Raw genomic sequence first — 15,230 nt, forward strand, 5'->3', positions numbered from 1 at the left:
CCTAAACATAGCCCTAAGGCAAAGATGCCCAGCAGAACTCCCTAACAAAACCGAAAGGGTGGCCACATCGGCAAGTGTGTGTATTTGTGTGTGTGTGTGTGTGTGTGTGTGTGTGTGTCTGGGGGATGACTTACATTCAACCGTCTTACCTGCAATATAGTTTGCTCTTCTGTGTCTGGCTGAAGAAGGAAAGAAAAACTGCCATGTCCATCAAAGCCCATTAAACCATCCCCTTCCCTCAACTCAACTAAGTCACATTTTATAATGCGACGCAAAATTACAGCGTCCACGTGAAAACTAGTTTCCCAGTTTCACTCAATGTAGCGAGCTAGATTTCAGTTTACCAGCTTCTCTTAAGCAGGAGAACTTGGGGTCTCAGGAGACTCCAAGGGTTTCTTCCTCCTGCCTCGGGCTGTGCATCTTTCATTTGCTTTTCTTTATGAAGCAAGGGTTCCTCGGCCGTCTTCCCAGGAAGTTCCGCGCTCTGCATGGCTGCGCCCCGCCTGCCGCAGAGCGACGCGGGCAGAAGGACGAGCGCTAGGACCGCGGGGATCCCGGGCGGCCGGGCGCTACCTTAAACCCAGCCCAATGCCGCTGCCTGCGCCACTCTGCGCGCCGGCGGGGGCTGCGCAGGAGGAGCGCTCCGCCCGGCTACAACGCTCCGCGAGCCGGCGCGGCAACACCTGTTCGCGGCAGCCAGGGCGGCACGCGAGCTCCCGGACGCGGCTCTCCTCGCTTGCCGCTGGCCACCGGTTCTAAGCCAATGGACCTCTGCCGAGCCTCTCGAGATTTCTGGATACTAGCTTTGGACGCCTAAAGTTTTTCCTTCTTTTTGTTTTATTATTATTGTTTTTTGGAGGGGGGACTGGGAGGGGAGATTTGTCGCCGCCACAACCGTGAGATTTTTTTACCCCCTTGACGGATTCATGCTGATGTCTGCAGAGTCGGTTAGAGAGTAAAAACAGCGCATGCCTTCCTGGAGTCAGGATCCGTAAATTCTGACGTAGCCCGTGCATCTTAAAAATCCCTATAATAACGCCTAGGCATTTAAGTTGCTATGGTCATTCTGATCTCAAAGCAAATGGAGAAACTACGGATTTTTTTTCCTTATTACGGTCGGATGGGATGAAGACCTTCCTGCCTGCTAAGAGCTGGGGATCTATCTATAGAGATACATAGATATGCTTATCAATATGTCAGTGTGTGAGTATAAAGTGGTGGTTTCTTAGACTATCAGTGGTTTGACCTTGAACCTGTGCCAGTGAAGCAGCAGATTACTTTTATTTATGCATTTAATGGATTGAAGAAAAGAACCTTTTTTCCCTCTCTCCCTGCAACTGCAGTAAGGGAGGGGAGTTGGATATACCTCGCCTAATATCTCCTGGGTTGACACCATCATTATTGTTTATTCTTGTGCTCCAAAAGCCGAGTCTTCTGATGGCTCCCTTAGGTGAAGTTGGGAACTATTTCGGTGTACAGGATGCGGTACCGTTTGGGAATGTACCCGTGTTGCCGGTGGACAGCCCGGTTTTGTTAAGTGACCACCTGGGTCAGTCCGAAGCAGGGGGGCTCCCCAGGGGACCCGCAGTCACGGACCTGGATCATTTAAAGGGGATTCTCAGGCGGAGGCAGCTATACTGCAGGACTGGATTTCACTTAGAAATCTTCCCCAATGGTACTATCCAGGGAACCAGGAAAGACCACAGCCGCTTTGGTAGGTATACCATTAACCCTATAGTGTCCATACGATGACATGTTGGACTGTAACTACCAAGAAGAAGGTGGTGGTTGGGCGGGGGGTGCGGGAAGGGACCTCTCTTCTCTCTTTCTGTCTCTCGCTCTCTCCTCTCTCTCTGCCTTGCCAGCTCAGGGGGGGGGAAAGCCTCCGGAATTGCAGATCTGTCGCTGGCACCAATGCAAGTCTACGTTGAAAGGCCTTTTTTTTTTTTTTTTTAAAGGGGGGGCATGACTTGTGAATATAACACAAGTCTCTAGTTCTTTTGCATCAAATACATGGGAAGATCGGATTTAGGAAGTTTCTTTTGAATGGACTGATTCTACGAGTTTAAAGCTTTAATCATTAACTACTAAGTACTTAAAAAATGCATTCAGTTTCCTTAAGGCAGTGAGTATATTATGCTCAGATTAAGATTTCCCCTTTTCCTCTAATAAGTATTCTGCTTGAATTGTAAATTAATTGTATTGTTTATTCCCCCCAAGTGTGTCTGAAAAGCCCCGTAGGCGAAGATTGCTGACTGATTGTTCTGTTGGGAGGAGGGCGAAAGTCATATTTTAGACTCTGAATAGCAGGGACAGAGGCTTTGGGGAAAATGACTTGGGAAAGGACAGAATGCTCACCAGGGGTGTTTGTCCTTCTAGTTCTCAAGTTATAACCTCTATTTTTTAATTTCTACAGTGTGCAGCCCTGTGTGGGTTTCCTGAATGGTTCTCTGATGTGAGTGTGTGCATGCCCGTGTAAAAGCTGCAAGCTAATTTTAAAGGGCATTCCGAGGATTTCATTTTCCTAGGAGGGTATTTGTGACTCAGCACTGAGGGCTGCAGACTGGAGGGTGGTGACTCTGCCCGTTTTGATGCCTGCACACACGTGCCTGCTGGGGCACCTTTAGCCCTACAGCACAAAGTCAACCAACATAGTCCTGATTAGGGTGGGAGGAATCTAGCTTCCCCCCCCCCCTTTACTTTTTTTTTTAAAATTAAGCGCCAGTTTGGGCAACCAGACTGTTGGAAGGAGTTAACTTCTGAGTGAACCCACCTGACAACACTTAAACTAGGTCGTAAAAAACAAAGTCCTGTGGTGATTTTTCTTCCTCATGCTTTAATGCCAGATGTGGAGCACAATCTAAACTACATGTTTAGCTTCGTTGGACTGTAGATGATGCCAGAAGGTGAGAAGGGCTCAGGCCTGAGATGAGGATAGTTTCAGATACTCGAGGCCCAGTTTTTTTCTCCTTTTGATCTTTACTGAGCCTGAGCCCAAAACGGTAAATAGTAAATTTCTCTAGCCGTTTCCCCTCACCGCTTAACAACAACAACAACAAAAAAAGCTCTTCGCTGTACAATTATTAAGTTAAAATGTAACTGTTCTCCCACCACTCCAGAAGTAAAGGTAGCTTCTGGTTGTTGCAAGGGAAGACAGAACTTTAAGAAAAGTGCTTTTCTAGCTGGCCGCTTTAAGGGCTGCTACCGTGCTTAGCATTCAGTACCAGAACAACAGGAGGTGGGCGGCCGTGGGTGGGAGAGCGAGTGTGTCCGAGTCCTAAGCGGCCACTAGCCTGGCAGCGCGAGCAGCCAGAGTGTGGCGTGGGCGGCCAGTTAGGTGCGCCTAGCAGCCTGAGTCCCAGCCCTCCCGCGCTTGCGGCCGGCAGGTGCGGGCTCGGTCGCCCCGGCCCCGCAGCGCACTAGGCGGCTGCCCGGATAGCTCCGCGCGGTCCTAAACGCTCTCGGTTTCTGACTCCCTTTCCACCGGGATCGGGTGCGCCCCCGATACTGCCGGGACGACTCGTGTCTGGGGGCGGTGGGCAGGGTCTGACACACTTCTAACCGCATTTAGAGGATCTGAGTTTTCATTTTTGCCCAAGTTCAGTCCCTTCGCTTTCTCTTTGTGTGAGTGTAGGTCTGGCAGTGCTGACAGCCGCCGCCCGGGGCAGCGCGGTGGTTTGCGGTGTGGGAACGGCTGGAGGCGCGCGCCGCTGCAGGAGAGTTGGTGGCGGGGACTGAGGACAGGCTGGAGGTCGGATCCCTGAGCTCCGCAGTCTCATTCCTTGTCCCTCCCCCTCTTTCTGAAGCACGCAGCTGGGTTTTGGAGAGTCGAAGGGCTCTACGTGGTCCGGGAGGTGGGTCGGGGTCCCTGGGCGAGGAAAAGGGTCAGAGCTGCAGGGGAAGGGGTGAGGGACAAAGGGCCGCGGAGGCGGGCGGAGGGGGCGGTGTGCTATTGTTAACAGCTTTCGAAGAGTAGGGCTCCGCGGGCCGGTTTTTCTGCGCTCCCACTTCAGTGCCCGCCTCTGGGCTGGGGGGAGTCCGCGGTGAGTGCCAGGGTATGGAGGGGGCGCACAGCTGCAGGGGCGTCGCGGCCAGCTAGGACCAGCTTCATTGTGTGAATTTTCCCTGGTGCAGCACGATGGTGCCCTGGTGTGGAGAGATTATAGGATGTTGTAGTTGGGGCTTCTCCACGTACCTCCCCCATGGCTTTTTTTTTTTTTTAAATGCAGTCACCTTTAGGGTAGTTATCACACGAAAGCAAGTCACCAGAAATTCAGTAACTGTCACCGAGGAGAGCAAGGATGCAAGGGTGGGGACCACGCGGGTGGGGAAAGCGAGAGAGGCACGTTCTGGGGTCAGCGGAAAAGGACTACAGGTACAGAGGTCGAATAAGAGAGCATTGAACAAAAAACTAGATCTCCTCACCCTTCCTCGATCCTAGAGGTTGGAGAAAGGTGTCGCCAAGGAAGTGACATCGCTACTCCTTAGGATCTTCGGCACAGTGTGTGTGTGTGTGTGTGTGTGTGTATGTGTGTGTGGGGGGCGGTGTTTGATTGGTGGAGAGCGGAAGTCCCGGCCCAGGTTGGGGACCCGTGGCGCCCGGGCCGCTAGCTAGTAGGTCGGCCCTGTGTCGGTGGCGGGGGAAGGGCGCTAGCGCGTCGCCGTGCCACTCACCCTCGTTTGGATGGAGCTGAGTGGGTGGCTGTGCGCAGTGGGGGTGGGGAAGGAGTGTGAGGCAGGAGGGTTATTTAAGTCTTTCATCCGGTTGCAGTGAGAAACGGGCCCCCGGGGTGACAGCAGTGCCGCGGTCTCCCGCTGCTGCCTCTGCGGCAGGTCCCAATATTAGCAACCTCTGCAGCGCGGTGCGTGTGCCGGGAGCCTCCTACTCCTGCCTTCCAGCCCCGCCCAGAAGGAGGCTGTGTCGGCGCTAGGACCCGGAGGCGCGATGCGCGAGGGTGGAGGGAGCTAGCGGGCAAAGGGAGGGGGCTGAGGGTCTGCGGCAGCTCTTCGCACCTGGCGTTCCTGCTAGCCGCTGCTGCCTCACCTTTTACCCTCTTCCTTCCCCCAGCAGAGGCCTCCAGCTATTCCCTCTGGCTCCTCTCTGGGGACTTCATCTTTACCTTCAGTTTCAGAGTAGCTTTGGGTGGGGGGTGGGGTGGGTTTACATCTTGATTAAAATAGAAGGTGCATTTTCTACCTGAAATGGAAGGGCAGAAGGAAACGTGCTGGAAAAATGATTTCTGCCGCCCCCATGCAGCTGCAGGTGACTGCAGGGGCTGGCCGGCTTGGCTGTGACACAGCAGCAGCAGTGCAGGGGATGTGGGGGTGGGGGAGTCAGTGTTGTTCCAGCAGGAGCTGCAGCAGGGGCAACTTAGGTGGGACCTTAAGGGAGCCCTTTGTTTTTTCCTTTGAGGGTAGCGGTGTAGAGGAAAGGTTGAGCAAGGATAAGAACTGGGAATTGTATCTCTAGGTAATAGGCTGGAGGAACAAGCGCCTTTCTTTTATATATTCATGTATTTTCACTTTCAAAGCACTCCATCCTTGCTAGATGGAGAGGAGAAAAGGGTGAGCAGAAAATTGGGGCAATGGTAATGTTGAATAATAAAAGTGAATGTTGGACCAGGTTCACCTCTTGGCATGGTGCTAGACTTCATCAGGACCCTGGATGAGCTCCCCAACTGGGGTTGCCCACATTCAAAGGGAATCAGGTGTCAGGTGGAGATTGCACAAAAGCAGAGAAATATGATGGTGTGATTTTTTTCTTTTAAATAAAGGGAAGTTTTAAAAACTTAATTCCAGGGTTCTGCCCTTTAAGAAGTCTTATTCTTTGTGTCTTGCTTTTCAGTGTCTTACTAGAGAAAAGCTGTCTTTTTTAAGAGGCTGTTTTTAGGCTCGCTTCAGATTCTTGAAAAATTGGTGGGGTTCTCTGTCTCATTCAGTTGGTCATTTCCTAAATTAACTCTGGTTTGCTCTAGTTGCTACAGATTTGGACTTACTGGATGCCCTGGTGTGGGCTTCTCTAGGTGAACATCTTCAGGGAAGAGCCTTAATCATCCATTTTGACTGCCTCATGTCATGCTTCTGTCAACAGTCTGTGTATGTGTATCTCTCTCTCTTATGTGTGTATTTATGCACACACATATACGTGTGTGTGGGTGTATGTATGTGTCCAGGGCTCAAGTGATCCTCTTGCTCAGCCTTCTTAGTATCTGGGATTATAGATAACATTTGCCTTTTGCAAATGTTTTGTTATCTCATTTGAGCATTTTAACAGAGAGCAGATCTGTTAAGTGTTGAGGGCTTTTAGGTTAAAGCCTTGTTTAATGTGAGCCAGGGTAAGGCAGCCTCTGTCTGCTCTCCCACTTTTCATGGCTGGCCTTGCCTTGAAGGTGAGGACCAGTTCAGGTGGTCTGTAGGAGGCTGGGCCAGCATGGGGCTAATGGATCATTTGGACAGAGCTGGGGAAGTTCCATCAGCTCTGAGGCTGATCACTAATAGCCGTGAGACTGGGACAGGACTAAGGTATGCTGTATATATTTTCTTGAAGTAGTCTAGGCATGGACTTGGTTTCTTATGGTCCACAGACAATCCTGAACCTCATCAGATCATATGAGGCCCAGTAAGAGAATCATCATTTGGAATTGTTGACTACAGGGAAAGAGAATAGAGAGATGACTCTAGTCACTGACCTTGGGTATCCCATGTGACTTCATCACTACCCTTACTGTGGCCATTCTAAGGCTGAGTGTGTTGTGATTGTATCTGCTAGAACAAGACACAAGCTGCCATGATACACAGGTAAGGCCCACAATTTAAATTTTAGGCACAATCTCATTATTCTCTTCCTTCCTCTCTTGCTTCTTTTCCTTTCTTTCCTCTTGATCATTAAACATTCAAGTGTCTCTACGGAGAAACCTCCTAAGCCATTATTGATCCAGCACTGTCTATGCTGCCCAGAGTGCTTGCTCATGTTTACATGAATAAACAGATAACATGGGGAGTGGGTTGTATTAGAGGGAGGACGGTTGGAAGCATTTGCCTGGCACCAACTCTGGCCCAGCAAGGGTGTAATTGGCTCAGTTGAGGTTATAGAGTTCATTGTGGACAACATGGTACCAGGAGGGATAAGGATTCCAGTGTGGTTGGGGTGGGATTCCATTACCAGGTTGCCAGGTCTTCCTGACCTTACAACATTAGTGTTCTCTGGGTGTGGGAGAAAGGCTGTGACTCATACACCCAGGTTTTCTATTTGCCCTTGGATCTCTGAGGTGACCTCATAAAAATTTGGGCTGCTTCTTTGGCATCTCTGTTTTCAGGAAGCTGCAGAGATATGGATGGTGGTTTGAGATGATGCAATCTTTTCCACTTGGGGTCACTAGATCATTCCTTCTCGCTTGGATAGCTCCTCAGAGACTTATCTCAGGTATTTTTTTAGGAAGCTGCCTCTGACTTGCCTTCCCAAATCTGAGCGAACCACCCACCTTTGGATGCTGCCCTGAACATCTCCCTGTCTTTGCAGTCACCACATTATTACCATGGTTATCTTTTTTTGTTCTTTATATTACAGTTGTCCCCCTTATCTGCATTTACACTTTCTACAGTTTCCGTTACCTGTGGCCAAGTATAATGTGAAAATATTAAATGGAAACTTCCAGAAATAAATAGTTTATAAGTTTTAAATAACTTTTATTATAGTATATTTTATAATTGTTTCCTTTTTTATTAGTTATTGTTGATGTCTTACTGTACCTAATTTATAAGTTAAAGTTTATCCTAGGTATGTATGTATAGGAGAAAATGTAATATGTATAGGGTTTGGTACTATGTGTGATTTCAGGCATCCAAGGGATATATCCCTCACAGATAAGAAAGGGCTTTTGTATCTGGTGAGCAATTTGATGATATAGTTCATTGGCCAGATGTTATTAATCTTTATATACTCAATAAATGGCATGGTGTTTAGCTTATGATAGTCCCTCAATAACAGTTTGTTGAATAGAAAAATGAAGTCAGATGAATTTTACCTATCTTGTCAATACCAGAAAAAACCTAACATAGATATCTTAATAGTTTCCTTTCCAAATTATGCAATAATAATAATTTTGGAGCTTAGCAGTATGAAAGTGGTACAAAAATCACAAATACCTGAAAGAAAAGTAAAAACAAATAAAACTATACATACTCGTTAAAGAAATAGGCTTTAAAGTATGATTACTTGATGCAAGTTATTTACTCTTCTGAAATATCAGTTCCCTATAGGCACATATTGTAATGTCTGAGGTTGTCCTGTGAACTGAAAGAGAAAAGGCTTCTCATTTGTCAGAGATTAGATGTTTAATTATTCTAGCTATTATAATGATCACTATGGTTGTTACTGTTATCCATCTATAGACCAGCCAGTCAAATGGTTTTGTGAAATCATGTTTTGTGTTGCACCTAGTGGAAAATGCTGTCTAATACTCATTATTAGTTCTCAGAGCTGCCTCAAGTTTAGGGAAAACAGAAAGATTATCACATACCCTCTTAGAGGACACAGGTATCTTTTAGTTTTATGATGAAACCTTTCCTCATTGACCTGGTAAATTAAATCATTTGGACCTAAATGGGGGTAAAACATTTTCTGTATTTCATGTTATAATGAAAATTGGATATGAATTAACTCCTTATGCTAATTTCAGGATAAGTATGACCTAGATTGTGGTACACTTCCAGGTAGCAGAGGAGAGAGTCATGTGTATGAGATTCCTAATAGGAATACAATGTCACATTTTGATTATTTTGAATCATATGATTTAGAAATGGTACAGTGAAATAAAATGATTACACCAAAAGGGAGTGCATCTCATGTGAAATGAATCTCATGAAAATATTGCCTCATTTATCTTCTTGTTTGCTTTGTGAGATAGGGAAGGCTAGTCATAAATTGACCTGTTTTAGATATGTCTTCCATGACAGAGATACAGGTTATTGGATTCAAAATATAATTTATAATTTCTCTTTATACTTTTTCTATATACTATTTCACATTGTATTAGAATAAATAAGTTTGCATGTATAGATAGATATTCTGTAAATTAGGCATGAGATAATCTGTATTTATAAAAGTATCAGAAATACCTTTTTAGAAGAAATAGCTCTTCTTTTTTTGCATGACCTTGGAATAGAGTTTCCTCCTGAGTTAATCCTTTGCTTTACTAGATTTATGTAGTTCTTGTCTTCATTTGATTTCAGCGCAGTCTGTTTTGTGAGAGTTGCAAAATTAATTGTTCAAAAATCCATGTAAGTGCCTTTTTATTAGTCACATGAGACTGACTATAGCACAGTGTTGCTCTGAGTTCTTTCTAAACTCTTGAACATAAGTAAATTTTTCAATATTTAGAGATATTTTAAAAATGAGAACTCAGTATTTGGTATGCGTTGATCCAAAGACTACACAAAGTATAGCATTTTAATTTATAACAAAATTGGGGAATGGCTGAATACAAGGAATGTTAGCAGTGCCCTGAATATATTGTGGGATTATCATCTTAAAACAACAATACAGTTAGGGAAATTGAAGCTGCTGTTGTGTGGCAATAAAATTCTGGATTTATGTCCAACTTAGGTGTTGTTATTCTTAGTGAGGTAAGCAAAGGGAAAGAAGGAAATAAAAGAAGATCATTATTTTGATTTGGTTTGGGGATATAATATCCCATGCCTATTTTAAGTCAAGGGTATTTTTGAAACCAACATTTTCCCCTCTAGAATATTGTGCTATCTTAATTGCTCAACTGTCACTTTGAGGTTTAGATAAGCACAGCAAAAAATCAATACTTTGTTTAAGCAGAGATATTTGGGATGTGTGTGTGTGCTATTTTAGTTTTTCAGATGGAGCTCAATAAAGTTATACAATCAAGAGCTGAGTAATTTCAACCCAGACTTTAGATAACACCTCATACTGTTATTTTGAGTGACATGAGACCATTCTCTGAATGGATGTTTTATGATATGTACCTATACACAAATAACTTTTTTTCTTTTGGTTTAAATAACAGATGTTTACTTTTCACAGTTTTAGAGGCTGAGAAGTCTAAGATCAAGATGCACATACACTAATATTTAATTTCACACTTATAAAGTGGAAGTAGGTCATTTTTTTCTTCATCTATACTTTTAGTGTCATTAGAGTATATTCATTGGCTGTGTTTTAATTCTATAATTCCTTATCATGTCTACATAGATATTATCTTTTTTGAATTTTTAAAATGTTTTCTTTATTATGTAAATTATATGTTTTTTTTTGTTTTGTTTTGTTGTTGTTGTTGATGTTTGGGTGGCTTATTTTGAAATGGGGTCTCACTGTGTTACTCTGGATGGCCTCAGACTCCTGGACTTAAGCAGTCCTCCCGCTTCAGTCTCTCAAATGGTTGGGACTGTATGTGAGACACCATACCTGGCTCATATTGGTAACTATTTTTGTATCAATATAGTAGAATGGACCTTAGTTGCAAAATCAAATTTTTTTAGGCAGTGATTTTAAAAGAGATGTTACTTCTTTAATGCATAGTTATTCAAATTGGGAACTGAACTCAGCTTTCTTTGTAAACCCTCAGGGATACTGAGACTCTGGAGGATCAGCTCTGTACTCTAATCTGTTCTCTGTCTTCTGCTGTTTGTCTCATAGGCATTCTGGAATTTATCAGTATAGCAGTGGGCCTAGTCAGCATTCGTGGAGTGGACAGTGGACTCTACCTCGGAATGAACGAGAAGGGGGAGCTGTATGGATCGGTAAGTACTGGGAAAGACTTTGTCAGTTTCTGTGTCCCATGTTTTATTTAAGCTGCATTTTCCCTAGACTAAAAAGAGCTAGAAATGAAACTGAGCCTGTAAGCCGTTCATTTTTATTAATAGATCATCAGCTCTGCATTTTCACTAGACCAAAGTTGCAAAGAAAGTGCTTTATTTATATGCCAAACCATCTTCATTATCAAGTAAATAAAAAATTCACAACTGTGAAAAATCCCATCTTCTTGTATTGAATGGGAGTTATTTTTGAAATGAATTGAAATGATCTCCCAAGCTTTGCCAAGCATTGTAATTAAAACTAGAAATAGACCATGCAGTGAGTCTAAACCTTTTTTCTGAGCAACATAAAACTTCCATTATGCCAGGAGAGAAAGGAGATGGAAATTGTTGTCAGATATTCTTATATGTGAATAAGAATATAACAACATTGTAATTATTTGCAAATATTCAGTTTCTTTTTTCCCTCCAGTTTCATTTCCCACCCCTTCTAGGTTGTAAGACCCTTGGGGGAGGCAGTGATGAAGTATATATTGTGCTCTGCCAGGTACCAGGCATTATATTGGGTGCTGGGGTATAACTGTGAATGAGACAGAGTCCCTGTCTCTGCTCTGCAGGGAGGGGAATGACTTTACATCCTTGTATCTCTTCACTCCTCTAAGTACAGTACCTAAAATGTGTGCATGCTGCACAGTAGAGACTTAACTTTTGTAAATGTGAATACAAATAAAAGCTTATTGCTATATTCTAACTTAGTGTTTCAACATTAAAATTTGTAATGAAATGATTTTTAGTGTTTTTATTAGAATTATTGATGGTCAAATGAGAATTTAATCCAAGTTATCTGAAATATGAGTCTTGAGGCTATGAAAAGTCAAAAATTGAAAGAAGCTCAGACTGGGAGAAGTTCTGGAGTCCTCAGTTGATGGAAATGAAAGGCAAATGTTTTTATATATATACTGCTTCAACATTATCACACACACACATGTAATATAAATATGTAATATTAAAGTTTTATTCAAGATTGTAGATGACAAGAAATGATGGCCTGCATTTGAATATAACACACATTTTTTTTTTCTAGTACTGGGGATTGAACCCAGGGGTGCTCTACCACTGAGCTCCATCCTCAGCCCTTTTTATTTTTTATTTTAAGACAGGGTCTCACTAAGTTGACAAGGCTGGCTTTGAACTTGTGATCCTCCTGACTCGGTTACCCAAGTTTCTAGGGTTGCAGCCCTATGCCACCATCCTTGGCTAACACAACATTTTTAACCACATAGAACGTGTTAGGACTTTTCTGCCTTGGTAAAATTTTAAACTATGGGTTGATTGGTTTAGATTTTTAAATATGTTTAGTAAGTGCTTTCATAAGAGAATAATTTTTTTTAAAAAAATGTTAATAAAGAATTGAATTTAGATTTTTAAACATGGTTTTTGGTTTAGGCAAACATTCATTTCCTAAATGGCTTTTGTCTGCACTTTCAAGTACAAAGAAAGATATATGAGATATAAGATGAAGGAAGCTTTTAAACTTAAAAAATATAAAATGATGTTTTCCTTTTTTCATGCCCTCAATTATTTCACTTTTAGGTATGTAATGTGGATTTAATTCAGTTGATCCCAGTTCAATTCAATAAAATATTTTTTAAGAGCAGAAATTCTATCCTTAAGTGGATGGAAGGGCTATGGGCTTATCAAAATGGTCTTCAAACTTTTCTGATCACATAACCCATCAAACTTGTTTTTTTGTATGCATACCCCATCAAATGATGCTATTTTGACTATGTATCTCAACATATACATATTAATTTATTCAAAACTGTATATATAAAACTATATAGTTCATATGTTATATTATTTTATAAAACATTCATCAAAGTAAACATTTTTAAAGGATATGATAAGTGAGAAAATCCAAGTAGGGGCTGTATTATTTGTTTCTTGCTCCAAAGATTGCCGCATGCCCCGTTGGAATATTTATTCTCACCAATTGAGAGTTGACCAGCCTGTCAGATGAAATCACTGGCATGATTCAGACTCCTGTGGCTTATTGGTCGACAAGAAGAGCACATCTAATTTTGTATTCAGGCAAGTTGCCTGTAGGAATGTTGACTGGGTGGAGCCTCATCTCCCTATCTGGATTATTTCAGTGGTTTTCTGCATTAGCAAAGCATTTAATACTTTTCATAAACCATATGGCTGCCCTCATATGGCTGCCCTCTTGCTTGTGTATGCTCTCAGTGCTTAGAGCAGGGTGAGAAGTACATTGAATGTGGACCCAATACCAGTGACAATATTGCAGGAACTGGCACCCAGGAGGTAGAAATTTGGAGAACAACATCTTGCATGTTGTTTGGGGATACAAACTGTCTTGTTAGATTTTCTGTGAATCCTGACAGCCTTGTTTAGAGCTTTTGTGCACATAAAGTGTATGGTTAGAGGTAGACTCTAACCTGCCTTGCTATGTGGCCACATCACTAGTTGATAATCCCAGCTGGACAAAGGAGGTAATCCAAGAAAAGGCAAAATGGCTCTTCTTCTATGTGTGTTTTTGAAATAACATACCTTTTCATGTGAAAGAGTAACATCAGACTTGGAAATTGCTCTTGAGGAAAGTGTGCTCTGAGAGACACTTTTCCATATTATAATTTCTTTGTGGAAACATAACATACTTTTGGCTGCTTCTCTGTATCTAATATCTGTCATCTCTAATTCATTTTCCACATTAATGGCAGAATTACCTTCAATACTCAGATATAAATGTCTCTTCTCCATGGAGAGCCCTTCCAATACTTGCCTTGGAAAGATAAGGCTCACATTGTTTAGCATAGCATTCAATACTTTTCATAAACCATTTTTCCTCCGGATCTGCATTGTTAGAATCAACTCTTGTAACCATTTCCCCACATAATTTGAGTCTATTTGATGTTCTCCAAATATGTCATGCAATCGGACAAGTACACATGGTCAAGGTAATCCCTCTCTCTGGAATGCCTTTCTAATCCCTTCTCTGCTTGATGAAGCAGCACCTTTTAAGATTCAGTGAAAATGTCACCTCTTTTGCAAAGCCTCCATCACATCCCTAACTCTAGCCCTAGTTATTCTGGTTAGCATTTCTTGTGGTTTCCTCCAGGTCCCAGTAATACTTTGTTTATATTTCCATGATTATATTGGAAACAGTATAATTTATAGTATTGCCAAATGAATTTTTGTATCCACTAATGGATCAAAAGGGTGTGGGCCACATTTTTCTTCTTAATATTATCTAATAAATAGCAAGGGCCCTTGTCCATCGTAGGTGTTTAATAAATGCTCATGGGAGTAAAATTAATTAAAAATTGTGGTTTATTTCAATACCTCTTTAGATATATAGGCATGGACCTCAGTGTATCTCTGCTTATGTGGTCAATGTGTGTTAAGAACTCCAGTTGAATGAAGAATCACTGTCTTCCACTCCTATTTTTAATTGGACTGTGTCTATGTTGTCCCTGATGTGTGTAGCCCAAGGGGGACATGGCTGAGCTGGAGAGAAGATAGTGTAGTGGCAAGAGTATGGTTGAATTCTCATTCTGTGTCTGCTACTATAGCAGGCAGTGGGCCCTTATTTTTCTCATCTGAGATGATGAGCTTGAGTTAGACATCTGGGATGTGACTTTCCATTCTGGATGGAGCTCAAGAATTCTATAGTTTGGATTTTTTAGGCTTTACTAGAGAGTCTTATGTGCCTCATCCATGATGATTTCTGTGTACCCTGAATGTTTATGCAATGAGATTCTTTTTACCATGTTCTTTTGTATAGAGGTGGGAGGTAAGCTCTCTGGGCTGCAGGTTACTTCTCTTTGGTCTCTACCTTATGCAGGTGAGGGGGGAGATTGAGGAGGAGACCTTGTTCTGCTGGGGCTAGAATCTCGGTTTTCTACTGGGTTTGCAGTTATCACAACTGGTGTGGTAGTGGGAATAAAGAGTGATAAAAATATCTCATTTTTACTTGATGAGATTGAGAGAAGAAAAGAAAGATGTGATCATTCTATTACTATACACTAAAATTTGGATCTTAAGAAATTCTTATCTATGTGACATTCCATAAGCTCAGTACACTGAAGTGACGCTTTGTTTTAAAATGCTGGAAAAACTTTGAAAAGACTGATTTTATTATAAAAGAAAGTAAATAAGAGATTTGGGGAAATAGGAATCAGTTTTATAAAGTAAATTCATGTGTCAGTGTAGCAGAAATTCATTTAAAATGTACTTTTGCATTTTTAATATTAATTTACTGTTTCATCTGTGTAGCTTTTCTTTTGGACCCCAGGTTCACTTTGAGAGTCAATCTAAAAGGACAGAGTGAACAAATGATACTTTTAAGAAAATAGGTAGGATTCTGATATCCTATTAGAATGTAGAAATAGGAACAACTATATTGCTAACTATGTATCATGATTTGATTA

At 42.4% G+C, this 15,230-nt stretch overlaps 2 protein-coding genes across 2 annotated transcripts in view; one reads left to right on the forward strand and one right to left on the reverse strand.

Annotated features, from left to right (window-relative positions):
- The first annotated feature begins 620 nt into the window (after positions 1-620).
- Positions 621-15,230, forward strand: part of Fgf9 (fibroblast growth factor 9) — a 36,920-nt gene continuing 22,310 nt past the window's right edge. The window contains exons 1-2 of the mRNA XM_046447006.2: positions 621-1,714; positions 10,664-10,767. Coding sequence (XP_046302962.1) covers positions 1,438-1,714; positions 10,664-10,767 — 381 coding nt within the window. The 5' untranslated portion in view covers positions 621-1,437. The remainder of the gene's footprint in view (positions 1,715-10,663; positions 10,768-15,230) is intronic.
- Positions 2,817-4,818, reverse strand: LOC124094860 (uncharacterized). Its single transcript, XM_046447876.2, has 2 exons — positions 4,426-4,818; positions 2,817-4,146 (listed from the first exon to the last, which is right to left on the reverse strand). The coding sequence occupies exons 1-2, from the start codon at positions 4,473-4,475 to the stop codon at positions 3,585-3,587; spliced, it is 612 nt and encodes a 203-aa protein (XP_046303832.1). The 5' UTR covers positions 4,476-4,818; the 3' UTR covers positions 2,817-3,584.

Source organism: Marmota monax, unplaced genomic scaffold (genome assembly GCF_021218885.2).
Source record: "Marmota monax isolate L192 unplaced genomic scaffold, Marmota_monax_Labrador192_F-V1.1 WCK01_AAM20220418_F8-fsc00043, whole genome shotgun sequence".
NCBI lineage: Eukaryota > Metazoa > Chordata > Mammalia > Rodentia > Sciuridae > Marmota > Marmota monax.